This window comes from Stenella coeruleoalba (genome assembly GCF_951394435.1).
Source record: "Stenella coeruleoalba genome assembly, chromosome: 1".
Classification (NCBI taxonomy): domain Eukaryota; kingdom Metazoa; phylum Chordata; class Mammalia; order Artiodactyla; family Delphinidae; genus Stenella; species Stenella coeruleoalba.
In genome coordinates this window covers 163,242,045-163,260,707 of record NC_137169.1, presented here as the reverse complement: position 1 = coordinate 163,260,707, position 18,663 = coordinate 163,242,045, and the positions used below count along the sequence as shown (strand labels likewise).

The 18,663-nt window shown below is 37.8% G+C and overlaps 1 protein-coding gene across 1 annotated transcript in view; it reads right to left on the bottom strand.

The window, feature by feature from the left end:
* CR1 (complement C3b/C4b receptor 1 (Knops blood group)) overlaps window positions 1–18,663 on the bottom strand; it is a gene marked incomplete at both ends in the record, with an annotated part of 113,398 nt that overhangs the window by 46,544 nt on the left and 48,191 nt on the right. Inside the window, 10 exons of the mRNA XM_079905199.1 lie at window positions 179–408; window positions 4,296–4,381; window positions 5,815–5,917; window positions 6,003–6,179; window positions 7,731–8,129; window positions 10,194–10,279; window positions 13,430–13,529; window positions 14,121–14,300; window positions 16,317–16,535; window positions 18,349–18,434. Coding sequence (XP_079761325.1) covers window positions 179–408; window positions 4,296–4,381; window positions 5,815–5,917; window positions 6,003–6,179; window positions 7,731–8,129; window positions 10,194–10,279; window positions 13,430–13,529; window positions 14,121–14,300; window positions 16,317–16,535; window positions 18,349–18,434 — 1,666 coding nt within the window. The remainder of the gene's footprint in view (window positions 1–178; window positions 409–4,295; window positions 4,382–5,814; window positions 5,918–6,002; window positions 6,180–7,730; window positions 8,130–10,193; window positions 10,280–13,429; window positions 13,530–14,120; window positions 14,301–16,316; window positions 16,536–18,348; window positions 18,435–18,663) is intronic.

Here is an 18,663-nt window from a genome sequence, read left to right as displayed (position 1 = left end):
CCTAGTTAAACATCTTGGCACTGCTGGAAATATCTGTTTTAGCTATGGCATGTAATTTCAACACTTCCACTTATGACAAAGTTAAACTCACAAGAAAACACCATATCTCATTATAGAAATATAAAGGATGTGGTCCAGGTGTTCTGAACCCATTTAGGGTATATAGGGGTGGGCACTGACCAACAGGACCAGAAAGTTCACAGTGAGGGTCAGGGATGCTCCAAACCTCATTCCCTTGACTGTCACTTGTGCAGTGGATGGTGCTCTCCCTAAAGAGATTGAAAGTCATCCCTCTATCTGGGTGGGGGTCACATGTGCAAGATATTTCTTTTCCACAGGAAATGCCTCCCAGAGAAGTTCCTGTGTGGTTCCCATTAAGGATGGCCAGCAGATTTGGACAAAAGATTTCTAAAAGAGCTAAAAGTTACATTAAAATGCTTAAATTTTCATCTGGGTCGATTTCACAATTGTGAGATTCTGTGACTGTGTTGCCAGTTCAACAACAATTAAACTCTTAGGGAGAGTACAAACTACAATATAAATATATTAGGACACTGCTGAGATGCAGCTAAATGAAGTTACATCAAAATCAATTTTTATTATAAAAGTCTAAAAGGGACTTAAGCATCCTGATCTCTCCAGCGAGTTAAGCCTTCTGGATAATTGAGGCTTAAATAAACAAAAATCTTCTTAACCACATCCATTTAACAAGGAAATTATCCATTATTTCACCAAGGTTTTTTTTCTTTTTTTTGAGCACCTACTATACAGCAAGTACTATTTTAAGCACAAAATAGGTGACATCTTTTAACATCAAGGATCTTCATCCTAGAGAATTTTTTCCAAATATATTCCAAATATATACATTTACTATTTGTCTATCCATGATTTAATCTTTTCTTGATACCTTGAGGCTGTTATTCTCAAAAGCAAAATGAATGGTTACAGAAATGCTGCCACAGTGAAATGAAACATCTCCATACTCCAGTGCGTGCTCCAAAGGCTCAAAAATGTTTTGACTTTTAAGATACTTATAGGTTTTACAGTTTGTTTTTATCATTGAAGAAACACACATTTCTTCTTTTGAGCGTTATGTATTTAGAGATGCTCCTTTCCCCTTCTGATCTGATCTGTATTTAGGAAGAGGATACTGCAGCTTGAAAGAATTATGGATAAACTAACTAGTGAAAGGGTGGAATAGCTTAACCAATGTTTACACTCTATTAAGTGATTTTAGGTATATCCTTGAGTTCATGGGAGTAATTTTCTTTCTTTCTTTCTTTCTTTTCTTCCTTCCTTCCTTCCTTCCTTCCTTCCTTCCTTTCTTCCTTCCTTCCTTCCTTCCTTCCTTCCTTTCTTTCTTTCTTTCTTTCTTTCTTTCTTTCTTTCTTTCTTTCTTTCTTTCTTTCTTTCTTTCTTTCTTTCTTTCTTTCTTTCTTTCTTTCTTTCGTGTTTCTTAATTACATTAAGATTTTCAAATAGCTGACTTTCAAACATGAAAGATGTAACTATGGTTTCACTATATAAATCAGTACAATATATTCAAATAATATTAAAGCAAAGTATTCATTTGAAAAAATAAATATATATCTTTCAGTCATTACAATCAGAAGATGAAGCAACATCCTGGTGATTTAGTGAAGAAATAAATGTACAGATTGGATATATTAGTAGTGTTTCTCTATTTAACAGGTTACATTTCTGTCATGAAAAAAGAAAAAGCTCCCTAATCCCACTTCCCTTTGCAGCTGTAGTCCCTTTTCTCTACCCCCTTTACATTAGAAGTCCTCTAAGATGTTGTCTATGGTCTGTCCTTCCTCCCCTTCATTATCCCTTGAACTCATTCCAATCGGGCATTTGCCCCCACAACTCTACTGAACTGCTTTTATCGAGGTCATTCATTACCTCCAAGTCGCTAAACCCAATGATAATTTTCTGTCCTCATATTATTTGACCTCTCTGAAGAATATAACGCAGTTTCTGAGACTCATCTCCTTAAACAAAGTTCTCCACTTGTCTTCCAAGATACCTCATCCTCCTGATTTTACTCTCAACACACTGGCTGCTTCTTCTTAATCTCCTTTTCTGATTCCTTCTAATCTTTCCAACATCTTAATGTTGAATTTACAAGGTTCAGGCCATGCATCTATTCCCTGGCCCCATTCACTCTCTGGGTGATCTCACTTAATCTCTATTTTAAACTCTATATCTAAACCATCAGCAAATCCTGTCATTTCTACCTTCAGAATATATCCAGAATTTGAATACTGCTTATCACTTCTCTCAGTGTTATCCTGGGCCAACATCTCTGGTTAGATTTTTGCAATAGCCTCCCAGCTTGTATCCTCAGCTCTACCCTCAGATTTTCTTGGCTACAGGTATCTTTTGGGCCTTCAGTTGCTTTCTCAATTGAGAGTGCTGTTACCACTGCTACCTCATTTCCTGACAACACTGGCTGTGTCAGCACCCCCAAGGGTGAGATGGGCTTCTGCACAGCCTGTGCTGTACCACTGCAGTGGAGGTCACAGTAGTTCTAAATCGAAGCCAAAGTGACTGGATCCATGTCCACTCTGGCTCCTTCTATCACTTCCTGGCTTAGGTGGAGTACCAGGCAACAGATCATGGGCTCTAGTGTCCCCAGAGTCTGATCAGGGAGAGAAATAATACAACATGAAATCCAAGGACTTAATAGCCTTGGAATAAACAGAAGATGAGAGACAGGAAAGACCAAGCAGATAAGTTGCTCGTTCTTTCTCTTCTAATGGTCAGTTCTGGTTCCACAGAATCTCTCTGGAGATGTCCTATATGGCCAAACAACCAGCCGTCTTTCTTGTGAAGCTTATGGCCACTTCAATAACACAATCTCTTTTATTTATCTGCTTTTCTTTCCTCTCCACCTCCCTTTTTGTTTTCCTTCACCTTTGCTGCCCTGGGACTATACCCTCCAGTAGAGCATTATAACTCAAACTGTCTCTGGCACTGTTTTTTGGGGAATCTCAGTCTAAGACACATCCTTTCAACTCAGCTCTCTCTAGAGTAGCCAGAGTGAAATCATTAAAAGTAAGTTAGAGGGGCTTCCCTGGTGGCACAGTGGTTGAGAGTTCGCCTGCCGATGCAGGGGACACGGGTTCGTGCCCCGGTCCGGGAAGATCCCACATGCCGCGGAGCAGCTGGGCCCGTGAGCCATGGCCGCTGAGCCTGCGCGTCCGGAGCCTGTGCTCCGCAACGGGAGAGGCCACAACAGCGAGAGGCCCACGTACCGCAAAAAAAAAAAGTTAGATCATGTTACTTTTCTACTCATAATACTCCAATGGCTTTTCATCTTGCTTAGAGTGAAAACCTAAATTCTTACAGAGTATAGAGTTATTCTCTTTTATTGCTCTTGTATACTTCCGTATTTGCTCACTGAACATCAGCCATATTGACTTCTGAGAAATGTCAGGAGCAGGCTTTTCAAAGAAAATGCCAGGAACACTTCTGCCTTGGACCTTTGTAGTTTCTGCTCCATCTGCATGGAAAGTTCTTCCTCTATCTTTGCACATTGGTAATCAATCAATTTTCATCAATGCTCAAATGTTATTTTCTCTTTTTCTTCCTAATCATTTTATTTTAAATGGAAACAATTTTTTTCTGGAATTCCTTTTTCCGATTTACACAACTATTTTTTGCATTACCCTGTTTTTTTCTTAATAACACTTAGTATTATTTGAAATTGTCTATTTATGTGTTTGTTTGTTTACTTCATACATATATATATATATATATATATATATATATATATATATAGCCTTTCTCCCTGCACAAGAATATAAACAACATTGGAGCAGGGACCTAGTCTGTCTTGTTTACAGGCATATTCCTAGTATCTAGAAGACTGGTTGGCACATAGTAGTTACTCAAAAAAAAATCTGTTGAAAGAATGTGTATATGATGGATTGATGATTGAAGAAAGGATAAAAAAAGCTGAAGTGTGACTATCATTTTTGAGAAGGAAAAAGGGAACATTTGACAAAGCTTCAGGCCATAAATTTCTCCCCATCTGTGAAGCATTTCTTCCCATTTATAGCACATAGTACGTTTATAAATATTTATAGAATGACACACAAAGCCCATGATGTTCAGGTTTATTTCCCCAAAAAACATTCTTTGTAACTATTTCAACAATAAATATTTGTATCAAAAACAAAACAAACAGAGGGACAGACATTAGATAATTTCATATGGTAAAATGCAACAAGAAAATGAAAAAAACAAGGAGAAAGATGCAGACCTGAACAGATATTCTTTCTACTTACGTTCACACACAGGAACACTGTTATTCCAAAGGCTTTTCATTCCAACCAAGATACAGTAACTGGCTGAGCTTCCCTTTAACTGGAACCTAAGGAACAAAAAGCAGTAGTGACTGGATGAGCACACCATTTCTCTCTTCCATCCACTGACAGATCTCAGCTACTTCCCTTCTGCTAAAACACAATTTAATGCCTAAGTTAAATCCCAAATGAAAGAAAAAGCTCAGCCCATTTTGTTTCTCAGCTGATAGAGGCTCAGAAACCAAAACATTTTAAAAAATTGCTGCTTCCAATGAGGACAAAGCAATGACACCTGTCAAAGCTCAGTAATCAGACTTGCCTGAACTAAAGAAGGTACAAAAAACATAGACAGGCATTTCCTTAGTCTGGTCCTGGACCTTCAGGAGACCATCTTACCCTGATTGCTCTCTAACAAGACCCCATTTGTCATTAGGAGAAACTTTGTCCTCTAATGCAAAGCGTGGCATTTTCCTCTTTCAGTAATCCAGGAGGAAAACAACTCCTGATTTAAGCAAATCAGAGAACATGAGGAAAGATATCAGAGACTGTTCCTTTTGCCAATACATTTGGAATGTTCCTGAATGAGACTTCTGACATATCTGGATTACTGAAGAGTAAAGCCAAATTATCTAGGAAAAATAAGAAACAGTGAGGAGACAGGATTCCTTGGAATACAATCATCCTAAAACATCTGGTTTATTGTCAGACCAGTAGCTCCTGAATTGCCTCTGGGCCTTTATTGGGTGACTGGTAATTGATGCTTGTCAAGAGTCCTTGGAATATACTGAGAACAACTGCTCTATTGTCCATGCTTTTTACCTGCCAATGGTGTTGGAACATAACATCAAGATCATTGAGATTCACACAAAGAGTTAATGATGTTACTTGAAATATGAACAGCAGTCTTCATGCTCTTTCAACACAGCCTAATACTAATTAGATGATATGTAATTATTACAGATTAAAAATACTTCTGCTTACTCTTTTGTTCCTATTCCAAATGCCACTAATGACTGGTTAAAAAATTTCCTGACACAATCCTTGCATGTCATCTGTCTTATAAATAACTTTCTTTCATATATATGTGTATGTATATATATATATATATATATATATATATATACACATATATGAGTATATATATATATATATACATATACATATATATATATCGAACTTAACCTCTGGAATATGTATCTCTTCATGCCTACAAATTACTATTTATCCATTTTATCCAAACACTTAATGTTCCACCTAAATATTCAAGTTCTGTTGTTATGTTTCTGCTGTTCAGTATATTTACCACTTTTCCTTTTTAAGCATCTGTTCATGGTCCATCTGGTTCTTACCATACTTCCCAATCACTGTTTGAGATATTAGTCTCTTTTAGTACTTTTTCTCCATTAGTCAGCCTCCTGTTTGGATAAAACCCATTGCCCAGGGCATCAGCATATCAGCATCTGGCAGTGTGGCCCTGGTCTCTTTTCCAGTTCACACTCACCCCTCATCACAAATGAAGGACACTTTTGCCCCAAGGTGGAAATTAAGTGGAAAGAGCACATGTCCATTAGGAAGTTGGTCCAGGAAGTCAGCACATGATTTCACTAGGAAAAAAAAAAAAAACAAGAGTAAGACTGCCAAGTAAGGGACAAAGAGATTGATCTGCAAACCAGAAGAGAGTATAGGCACCTGCACATCTGGGAGCTTCCGGGCTCCAGTCTCCCTGGGGCGTACAGTGCAGAGAAGCAGCCCCACTGAGATCATAGCCAGGCTCACAGCTGTAGAACACTTCCTGCCCAGAGGAAAAGTTGTTCTTATGGCTTGGAGTGTGTTTACCATGCAGGACTTCTGGAGGTGGCTGACATACTGGGTAAAGAACAGTAAAGTACCTGTCAGTTATAGGGAAATACCTTTTGCTAATTAGATGATATGTAATTATTACAGATTAAAAATACTTCTGCTTACTCTTTTGTTCCTATTCCAAATGCCAAGGGGTACAGGTATAACAAAGGAAGTCAAATGATACTCCAATCCCCTTGTTTTACTAATGTGGAAGTTCTGGATAGGGAAGAGAAGTAGCCAAAAACCTCACAGCTAGTACAAGGTAGAGAATTAGAACCCAGTCCTTCCCAGCACAAGTTCTAAAATACATTCATTAGTCCACCAGGCATGCTGTCTCTTCTTCCACTGCTGGCTCTCTAGTATAGAGTCACTAGTACTGGTGGGCTACCCAACTCACATATTTGCTAGAAAGGCAATACAATTTACAGCCTCATCTTTCAGGTAATGAGAAGGTTACCTGAGCCTGAATCTGTAACAGATTTCCCCTTATCTCTTTTTTTCACACTTCTATGATCAAAGTGTAGTAATTACCCATACTGTATCTGTTTGTCCTCCCAGCTGCCCTCTCATTGGTTGTACAAGGCTGATATGGGTTGGTGGAAAAACTGTAAGCTCCCTCTCTGTCCCTAGTATCAACCACAATATTTACCAATCCACTTCTACAGTCCTTCTTATGCCAGCTATTGTGGCATAAGAAGACAAGACCAGCCATTGAGAACAAAATCCCCTAAATAAGCCAGTCCTTGTAATGACAGGACACATTTCTTAGAGAATATTCAACTCAAGGTGTGGCTGCCTCCATTCACAGTTCTTTTGGTATGTGCTAGGGGCATTAGAACTCATTTGAACTTCAACTTAACCTGTACCTAATTAAAGATGAATGAAAAATCTGTTTGGCTTTGAGCAAGTTACTTGCACTTTCAATTTCAGATTTCTAATGATAAAATGTAGGAGGTGGACCAAAACAAACTCTAAAGTCTTTGCCACTATTCTGAGGCTATGATATCTTTCTTCATAAGCCAGTTTCTTTCTGTGATAGATGCTGATAAAAGTAGAATTCTATAAAGCAAAGTTCTGTCAAGAACCAGAGCATTCAACTTTAGGGGCTGACACACTGCATTCTATTCCTGGATATGCCACTTAGTAGCACATAATTTAGACAACTTATTGAACCTCTGAAAGACCAAGCTAACTTCACTGTCCTATGGATATAAGGATAGCACTATTTCAAAGGAGTGTTGCAAAGAGTAAACAACATTATTATACAGCTGACCAGAAAGTCCACATCATTCTTGAATACAACTGAGAGATATTGGAACTGGTACTTTGCCTTGAGAATTCCTCAATATGAGAGTCCCAAATGTCTCCTTCCTTGAATAATTAAACTCTTGCTTCTCAAAATGAAGGCACTTACACACAAGTGCAAACACACATTTTATTAATTTTGTGCTTCCTTGCCCCAAATTTACTCACACTGCTCACCACACATCCTCCCCCGAGAACCGACACTAACCTCCTGATCCTCCTACAACTCACGTCATTTGTAGGCCCCTTCAAAGCCTCAGTCAGACTCACCCCTGGAGCAGCTGGGCAACTCCGGCCCCCACTTGTTTTGGGCCTGGCATTCAACAGTGGAGGGTCCTTTCATGGCAAAGCCGGGCTGACACCTAAACCTCACGCTTTCACGTAAAGAAAATAAGCTTTTGTTCTCAGACATCCTTATTCCATTTTCAATGACTGGAGGCGTGCATTCATTAGGTGCAATGCACTGAGGCGGAGGGCCACTCCAGATGCCAACTTGATTGTCTTCACTGGTGCAATATATTGACGGCTCACCCACGAGGTCAAACAGCTTCTGCCTTCTCTCTCCAAGATTGCAGCGATAGGTCACCACTGTTCCGTATTGAAAGTATTCTCTGTCGGTGCTAATGAAATCTCCATTGGCGATGGCCGGGGGTGGCCCACAAGGAATGCCTGGGAAAAGGGACAGCAAGTTAAAACCTCAGTTTCTTAAAGTTATATCCAATTATGAATTTGGGTAACCAGTTTAAAAAATGATCAAAATGTCACTATTCAGAACACTTCTGCTCTTGTCTAATATTTGCTAATGTACAGACATGTTTTTACACAATCGCAGATAGCCACAATATTATGACCTCTGCTCTTCTCAATTAATGCTATTTCAATAAATGTATCCATATATTATTATAGTCCACATACTTCTCCTTTTAAGTGAGAAGTTATATGTTATTTAACTATTTTTAATTCAATTCTTTCTCTGTAGAGGGCATTTGGATTTATTCTATTGGTTATTAATATGGTATAGCATACAATATAGTCTATCAAATAAATAAAACCCAAAAGCTCTGGTACAACTAATAAAAAATAAACACAAATACACAATATTACACACGACAAACATAACAATCACAGATTCAGAAGTAAAAAAATAAATGAATGTGTATCTACTCTATGCTAATAATCTTGAAAATGAGGATGTTAGAAACGAAAATATATTTTGCCAATATTGACTCAAGAAAAGGTAGCATATAGAAGAAGTGGGAAAAAATATACCAAACACACTACCGCTAAAAAGGTATGAAGCACAGATAATCTTATCGACAAATTTAATCTAATATTCAAGTAACAGATAATTTCTAGGCACTTTAAATCATTCCTGAGCACATAAAATATTTCTATCATTTTTGGCATGAATATCAAAGTAGACATTTATTTAATTTTGCTTAAGAAAATATTTAAGAAGATGCATATTTATTGTAGAAAATTTATAAAATACAAATAAAAATCACCTTTAAGCCCATTATCTAGAAGGAATCACTATTAACTATTTAATGTGCAATCATTAATACACAAACACACATTTTTTTTTCTAAAATATCTTTGTCATCTAAGTAATATTTCAGAGTACAAACATACTAACTGATTCCATTTGAAAGTGTTCTCTCTCTTGTCAAATGCATTCCGGCATATTTTAAACTTTTTTTATTAGAACACATTCCATGTACCTTTATAAGATTATTATTTTGTAGATTATTTCCAGAACATTGTTTGCAAATATGCACAATATTTAGATTCTTTTGAATTTTTCACTATCATAAAATAATAATATAGGCAACATCTGTACATCAATCCTCGCAGAAACCCACGGTGATTTTTTAAAGTCATGAGCTGTAGAATTTCTGGATTAAAGGCTTGCGTACAGTTAAGGTTTTTGATACATACTGTGTACTGGCCTGTTAGAAAATTCATTACCACTTATCCTACTATCAGTTGAGTTGGAGAGTGTCGATTTCTTTTTTTTTTTAACATCTTTATTGGAGTATAATTGCTTTACATTGTTGTGTTAGTTGCTGCTGTATAACAAAGTGAATCAGCTATACGTATACATATATCCCCCTATCCCCTCCCTATTGCATCTCCCTCCCTCCCTCCCTATCCCACCCCTCTAGCTGGTCACAAAGAACCGAGCTGATTTTTTTATATTATCACCAAACCCAGGGTTATATCTTTATGTTCTTTGTTAATTTGCAACTGCTCCTTTCTCTATGTGCCCTGAAGTGTAGAAAGTTCATATTCCAAACAACTCATGGGAAAGATGGCATGTCACTGTCCAGACAAAGAATAAGAGAGCAGGGAGGGCCCACCGCTTGAACAGATGACCTGGGATTAAGAGTTGACAGACAGGAAGGAAGGCACTTTCACTAACCTTGTATTCATTTACTTCACTAAAGAGAACAATCTTCAACCTGGAAGGTGTTCAACCAACAAAAGAAGAATTTGGGTGCTCTTCTAAATGACTTCCAAACTATTATTTAAAATAAATTATACCCTAGGATAAGGAAAAATCAGGAGGAACTAGAAGCTTGGAACATTGTGAGCACCTTTAAGGGTAGGAGTGTTTTCTTCAAATATCAGAAGGATACTATTGCCAAAAGGGATGAAATTTATCCTTTGTAATTCTAGGGGCCAACTGTAGGATTGAGCATGGAATAAATGGGGCTAGAGATTTCAACTCACGTTCACAAATTGGTGGCTCTGAATCCCAGAAGACAGTATTGCCTGAGATAATACATTCAGCAGCTGAGTGACCAATGAGTTGATACCTGAAACCAAAAATGAAAAATAGGCATGCTGTACACATCCCATCAATTTCCTCAGCATGCATACATGCATGGCAAATCTGAAAGGCTACAATCTGAAAGAAGTTCAAGGACTAGCCTAAACTCCACCTGTTTTATCTGACTTTTCTTATTTCTCTTTTTCTATCCTCTCACTGTTGAAAGGAATATTTCCTCTCTAACTCCTCATGGCTCGCTCTGCTTCTTCATTTCTTGGTTTCATTTTGGATTGTACCCAGTACCTAAATAAAACAATACTTTTGTAGACCTGCCTGATAATTTTCTTCTTAAAATCTGTTTTTTCTTATATTATTATTGTTACTTAAGTTTCTTTTTGCATTTTCCTGATACACATAAATATACATATTGTATATTAACACTGCTATGGCATTTTAGTTTAGGCATGTTTCTTGTAAATACAACAAGATTTGTGATGCTTTTGATCCTATTTGGAAACTTTTGTTTTTCAACAGGGATATTAAACCATTCAAATTTACTGAACTAAATGGTATGGTTGATCTTGCTTTTGTCATCACTTCATAATGTTCCTTCCTGATGTTCAGTAGTAAGCACATAGCAGTGAATACAGCCGATCTGCCCCAAATATAAGGGGGCTTATTTCTGGTGAATGAGATGGATATAGTCCATGCTATTCCTTTTTCTTCCCTCTCATTTGCTACATGAACCAGATAGGTGAACCTCTTTCAGTTGCTCTAATAATTTGGAAGCTAAATAACCAATTTTTGTTCCTTTGAAATTTCATTTCATGTGTTGTATATTGAGTTGGCCAAAAAGTTCGTTCAGGTTTTTCCGCTACATCCTCTGGAAAAACCTAAGCGAACTTTTTGGCCAACCCAATACATACACAACACAGGTATTCAACCCTATTTTCTCAATTTTGGTGTCAAAATATATACAGTCTACCCATCTCCTATGTAATAAAAGTCTAGACTATGATTTTTTTTGCTTTCTTCTATTTTCTAGTTTTATGGATATATTTTATGACTTCAGAAAGTGTTACTGGATTATGATTACATTGTCAAGTTTCACTTTTTAACAACTAGTTCTGTCATTGTATACATTTTATAACTTTGTTGAAAATATTTGAACTTTTTCAAAAATTTGTTTTTCTTTTGTTTGACTTTTGGCAATTTTCTACCTCACCAGCATTTATCATTATCCTTTAAGAAAATACTGATGGATTGCCTGAGTTTATCTTTTTCCTTCTCCCAGGAAGTATGCTTCCTGTAAGGTACACAGGTGTGAGTTTTAGGTCCTTGCTTATCCTTTACTGTACATCTGTAGCCTCTAGATGTGAATACTAGCTTAGCTCATTAGAAACTCCATCTTCTGCAATTTAGTGATGTGAAGGATCAATGTGATATCAATACAAATTAATTTCTTTTGCAGCTATTATAGTTTATTAATTTCCTTTCTGCATTCTTGAGGTTTTTTTCATGATCCCTGAAATACAGATGATTACCTAGTGATGGCTAAATATGGGCTTATTGTTTTCCCTTCTGGAATTTTTGTTACATGTAATTTGAATCCCAGTACTCTTTTAGACATATCTTCTCTTTTCTCTTCTTCTGCATCCTTTTCCACTTAATGCTGGGAGAAGTTGATTAATTTATCTTCTTACCCTCTGCTTTAATTTTCTACAATATTCAGTGTGTTTATCACAGAATTTTTCTTTAGTTTGACAATTGTGTTTTTTATTCATATGCAAACATTCTCTATTTCCTAACTAGTTTCACAGAAACAGCGTGCAACTGAATCTTGTTAAAAACGTAAACAGGAGATTTTTCTAAAAGTTTCTCTTATTTCTTAGAAGTAACTCTATTTTGTAAGAGGACAATTCTTCTGATTTTTCAGATTGCTCTTTTTACATTAATTTCCTGTAACATATCATAAGCTCAACGGTTTTCTATTTTATGCCATTGAGAGGTTCACTCTTATTCCGTAATACAATATAAAGAGGGTACAGACAGAGAATTTATAGATTGTACTTAAAAATGCTCGGAGAAAGACAGAAGTGTTTAGATTTACTCTAATTTCACTTTGTCAGATTATAGGTACTATGATCTGTAAGGCCTTGGTTAGCAAATATGCTGAAGGCCACAAGTTCCTTTTCAGTGTTTATCATGGCAGTGCAAATTTAGCCCATATTCTCTAACTGGTTCAGCTGCTCCCACTGGGAGTGGGGTTGAGACTGAGCAAGGGTAAGCACCCTTGTGGGTGGGACTGCTGCCCAGTAAACACTTTATGTCTGACATTTTCACAGGGGACTCTGTTATGGGTTGAGCAGTGCACCCCCAAAAGTATGTCGAAGCCCTAGCCCCCAATCCCCATGAATGTGACCTCTTTTGGAAATAGGGCCTTTGCAGATATAATCATGTTAAGATGAGGTTATTAGGCTGGGCCCTAATCCAATATGACTGGAGTCCTTACAAAAAGAGAGCACTTTGGACATAGACCCACACAGAGAGGAGAGTGCCATGTGAAGACACAGACACAGAATGAAGATGGCAATGGGAAGACAGGGGCAAAAACGGGAGTGATGCGCCACACGCCAAGGAAGCCCTGAGGTCACCATAATCTGGAAGAGGCAAGGAGGGATCCTCCCTCAGAGGCTCTGGAGGGAACATATCCTGCCTGCACCTTGATTTTGGACCTCTAACTTCCAGAACCTTGAGAGAATAAACTTTTGTTGCTGTTCTGAGATACCCAGTTTGTCCTACTTTGTTATGGCAGCCCTAGCAAACGAAGAGTGCAGTTACCTTATAAGATCTGCTTTCTACACAGTGGCTCCGTGGCCTTCCCCTTCTTTCAGCAATGTCTGCTCTGGGCAAGTGCTGTTTGTACGGTTTGACTATGCCCTCCCCCCATTTTCTTCCTTTCTACCTGGTGAATACCTCACTTTTCTTGTATGTACTGTCCTGGTTTCCAGCAAGGAGACAGATTTCCCCTCAAATCTTGTCATACCTTTGTCCATTTCAATTAAGAGTTAAACACCTATGTTCAAGCTTCTTGAGAACAGATGGTAATAGCCTAGTCCTCTTTTCCAAGATAGGACCAGAAGGTAGTATCGCTGTCCTGGAACTCTTGAACCAAGAGATGGTCCTGCCCACTCACCCTCTATTACAAGCAAAAATGATTCTGGATCCGAACTGGGTGTCTGTATCTATGTGCACCACACCGTTCACAGGATCTGGAGGAGTATTACATGATTTACCTTGGGAAAGAAAGAGAATTTTGGAGCCAGGAAGAGTAATTTGAACTTTTGTTAGTGTATAACAAGTCAGTCCCCACCTGACTGCAGCTTTCTGAAGAGCACATGCAATTCTGATGGTTCTACAGATGTTTTCACCTTGAGGAACCTCACCAGACTGCCTCGGGATAGCCACCCACTAAGCACCACTTTCAAAGAGACCTCCCCTCTAAATCTCTCCTATCTGTGCCTCAAATCTCTTATCTAAATATAAAGGTCATTTGTGGCCTTATATCCCACCAGTATAAAAGTTTTTATTACCTCGTTATTCAAACAGTTTATGTCTCCTTACAGATTTTTTTCCTGATCTGGAGTAATTCATTATTCACTACCCCATAAAAAACATGGAGTTCTCCTGCAAATATTCCTTGAAACATTCTCAGGAGACAAGCATTTCAACCAATAATTAGGGGTGACCTACAAGACCAACTCTGACCTCCACCTATGTGAACATGTTTGACAAAGTTTTCTTATCTCTACAATTTGGAGAAATTAAATACGATCCTAGAGATACTTTGACAAACATAGGAACGCTCCAATGCAGGGCTTACTCACGTTTACAGACATCTTTGGCACTTGACCACGTGAGGTTTTGTAGACATGTGATAGAGAATGACTTCCTGTAGTACCCAGGGCGGCATTCATACTTTAAAGATGTCCCAATGGGAAACTCAGATTCATTGGTCTGGAGTTTCAACTTGGCAAATTGAAAGTGATCTGGGCTGTTACAGTGACCTAGAGACCAAAAAATCAAGAACATCAGAGTTAACAAAAAGATACCCAAGGCCATTCTTCCTTTTCTCTTTCTTGTTAGATTTGATATCAGAACAAAAGAAACTTTTAGTTGTGGAAAGATAATTTCCTTGTAATCTTTGAAGGGAAAGTTCCATTAGCATGTGCCCATTAGAAAATATACTATCCGGAAGGCTATTTTGCTATCTGGGCATTTTACTCATATCATTTACTGTAAAAGACAGCTCCAATTCAATTTTTCACATTTTTAGGGAGACAGAGGAGTGTTTCTGCCCAGGTTACACCTGGTCTGGTTTCTTTGTACTTCAGTGTATCAAAACCCATGCTTACAAGCAAGAATGGATGACTCAAGATGTTTTTTGAAACTAGGAGGCAGACACCAACTTTCTAGGTATGATTCCTAAGCTGGTTATTTCAACACAACAAGGAAATACACAGCATCGCTTCAAAATAAAAACAACAACAAAACAAAAACAGAAACATTGTGTGAAGTATATGTTGAATCAAATTCTAGCTTTAGTTCCAAGCCCCTACACCTAAAGCTCTAGGTTTGAGAAGTGAAAACTCACTTTGGACTCAAGTAGTATGAAATCAAAAAAGTGTATATGTTTGGAAAAATAGAAATCGTTTCCACTTGGTTTTGACACTAACTTCTCTTTTAGTTTCTATTCCAGCTGTCCTCCACCTCCCTTTCAATTATTTTTTCAAAGACTAAAAGCTATGCTAGAGCCAATTCTGCACCCAGATAATTCTCTGTATGAAGACTTGCAAACCAATTTCTCATTTCTTTAACATATAATTAAGTGATTTTTCTCAATATGAAAATTTGGCTTATTTTCAAGGTGGCTTCACAGGAAATACATCCATCTATATTGCCTGTTTCTTTTCATTTTAGAGCTTGAATATTAGCTATACTAGCTTCTAGTTCAAGGAGTCCCCCTTACGACTAAAATCTACTACCTAAGGCCAAATCACACATGAAGATGGTCTGGCAGGTCTCCAGTCTAAAAAATCTAGCTGATAAAACTAGGACTGCCATCTCAGCATAGGGTACTGGTGAAAAAAGTCATAGAACTTAGGGGAAGATTGCCTTTCACTTTCGATGTAGTGAATCTGAACTAGGTGTCTGTGTTTGTAAACAGGCTCATAGGGACACCCCAAGCTGAAGCCATGGTGTTACAGAAGGAGAGTGAGGGCAAAAACGACTTCTGAATATCCATTCTTGGTCCCTTTCCTTTCAGAACTGCTCTTTTATTTCAGTTTCTCAGCAGTCAGTATGTTATGCCGGGACTAGGGTCACTTTGACAATTTACTTTCCCCTTCCTTCTTCACTGTCTGAGTGTGGGTGTCATAGTGGTATTGGATACCTTAGGATACCTTCTCCAGACCTTAGAAATAAACACTCTATTTTGCATTTTTCCCTTGAGTTCACATTGCTTTGCTTTTTCTTTCCACCAAAGAGGGAAAACTTCAACAGCTGAAATTAGTGGGGGGCCAAGGAGCAAGTAAGCCTTATCTTAACTTAGAACTTAGCCCATACTGGCTAAAAGAATCTTTGTGTTTTGTTTACAATGCAGCCCAGTTTTCAGAGAGAACACACAGTGGTCTCTGGACAAATAGGTAATTAAAAGCGATTTTGCCAGGCTTTGTTCTCTGCTGGTCTGTGCTTCTCTCCAAAACCTGTGAAGATGGTACAACTTATGCTAGTTAAGGTTCATAGGTATTTGCTTTCAGTTCCTATGCTTTGAAAACATTTTCCTTCTAATTCTAATTAGAACTAGAACTGCCACCCACTTCCTCCATCGCTTTTCACCAGCCCTCTAGAAGCAAAGATCATCAGAATCTTACATGTTGATGTATCTTAAAACCATTTATTATTGTTTTGGCATTTAAGTGTATCGAGTGCACAAATAAACACCACATTGTAATTACGGAAACTTGGAGAGTCTGGTATAGATATTCTGAATCCATTTGGAATGTGGGGTAGCGCGCAGTAACCTGGAGGTCCACAGCGAGGGGCAGGGCTGCTCCAAATTCCGTTCCCTTGACTGTCACTGGTACAGCGGATGGTGCTCTCCCCAGTGAGGCTGAAGATCATCCCTCTCTCTGGGTGCGGGTCACATGTGTAAGTGACTTCTTTTCCAAAAGGAAAGACTTCCAGAGGTTTGCCTGTGTGTCTCCCATTAAGGATATCAGGAGGATTTGGACACAAGATTTCTGGAAAGAAGGCAAAAGCTCTAAGTGTCATTCATGAGTTTTCACCACAGGTAATCTATAGTCATTGGGTGTTATAGTTGGTACTACCTAAAAACACTGAATGGACTAAGTGAAGTGAGATTTCAATCCCATTTTTTTTTAATTGAAAAAGTACAAAAGAATTTGCCTATCCTGAATCTTCCAGACTTTTAAGTTTTCTGGATGATAGAAACTTTACACCTTTAATTACGTACCAAAACTTTTAAAGAAGAAAGAGAATCTATTGGAGAGTAACTCATTCATTTAATCAACACATTGGGCACTTATTCTGTGTCAGCCACTCGTCAGGGCCGGCTGGATGAAATGGTGAAGAGCACAGATAAAGTCTCTGTTCTCCAGGGAACTTACATTCTCAGGAAATATTTCTACAATGTATTCCATATGTACTAATCACCTAATCATATGAAACCTTTCCTTAATAACTTACCCATAGTGACCATCAACCGATTATGACAGTAGTGCTGTCACAATGAATTGAAACATATACGGTTCATTGTAAAAACTCTAAATGATCCATACTGTTTTGTTATTGTTTTTTTTTTGATGCATGGGATTGCTTATTATTATTTTTATTTCTTTACTTTCCGTCAGGATTCAAATTGTTACTTCTTTCTGGTATCTGCTTGTCTGTTTAAACAGTCCTTTCCTTATTTCTATTTAGTGTTTCTTATTAGGCTTGGGATTTGGAAGAAGCTACTTAAATTAGAAACAGTCATGAAAAGTAAGAGGAATAGTACAATCAGTAACTGAGCTCTAACCCAGGCCAGTGGACAGCCATTTGTCATGTTACTTCAGTGAAAGTTGGGTTTCTTGGATGACAAGATCTATACAGAAGTTATGTTTTTTTAATAAAGTTTTACTATAAAATGTGTCATAGGATAACTGAGCAGATTTCTTGCAACATAAACATTTTAGTAAAATTTGGATTAGTTTAAAATTTATATATTTTCCAATCTTTAGGATCAAGTGATGAGGCAAAGTCCTATCTTCTATTGGGGAACATACAAATGGGTAGACTAGGAGAAATCAGTGGTGGCATTGCACATAGGAGACTCATTTTTTAATCAGCTCATTATTTCTGAATCTTTGCATAATTTATTTAGATGCAAATTTTGAGAGTTTAAGGAGTATTAAACTGCTCACCCTGCGTAATGCTGTTCCTCACTTTCCCCTCATTTCTGCATTGCTCTGACCTATCATCTCCATAAGATTTAATTTATTTTCTTTCTTGTACATCTTCCCACTTGAGTATAAATAACATGGGACAGGGAATTTGCTCATCTTGTTCACTGCTATAACACCGGTGCCTGGAAGAACATCAAGCACATAGTATGTGCTCAATAAATAATTGAATGAATGAATGTTTCATATTTGTATATTAGCAAATAGACAGGAATATTGTAGAGTGACTTCACCTTGATGGCATAAAAAAGTAAAAGGAAGAAGGAAGGAAGGAAAAAAGAAAGAAAGAAATTTGTCAAAGCTTCACGTTAGCTAATCTCTCCTGATTCAGAGACAAACTACAGCAGGATTTATCATGTAAAACAAAGAATTCTAAATGACAGAGATTGATCAGATAGTTCTCAAAACACATGATGCACAACAAAGTGCATCGCAACAAATTGATCCCCAATAAAATACTATTAAAATAAGCAACTATTTACCAATAATTCAGATTAGAAAATAGAAGAACCACGGCTGGGGAGGCCATGGGTCAAATTACCAAATAGATTAAAGGGAGAGATTGGCCTGAAGTGTTATCCCTTCTACTCACGTTCACACACAGGAATGCTGCTGTTCCAAAGGCTTTCCATTCCAACCAAGACACAGTAACTAGCAGAATTGCCTTTTAACTGGAATCTAAGGAAGAAAATGGTAGTGAATATGTGAGCTGCTTAAGCCAAAATGCCATTCCATTTGCAAAAATCTCAGCATTTTGAGGATCTGAAACCAGCAGGTGGCAGAGGTTCAGAGGCCACATCAACCTGGAAAAGTCACAGCTTCCAGTGAGGGAGAACAGCAAAGCACAGTCACGTGGTCACATAACATAGTCCCAGCCTAAGTTGAAGAAGGCAGTTGTAGCATAGCT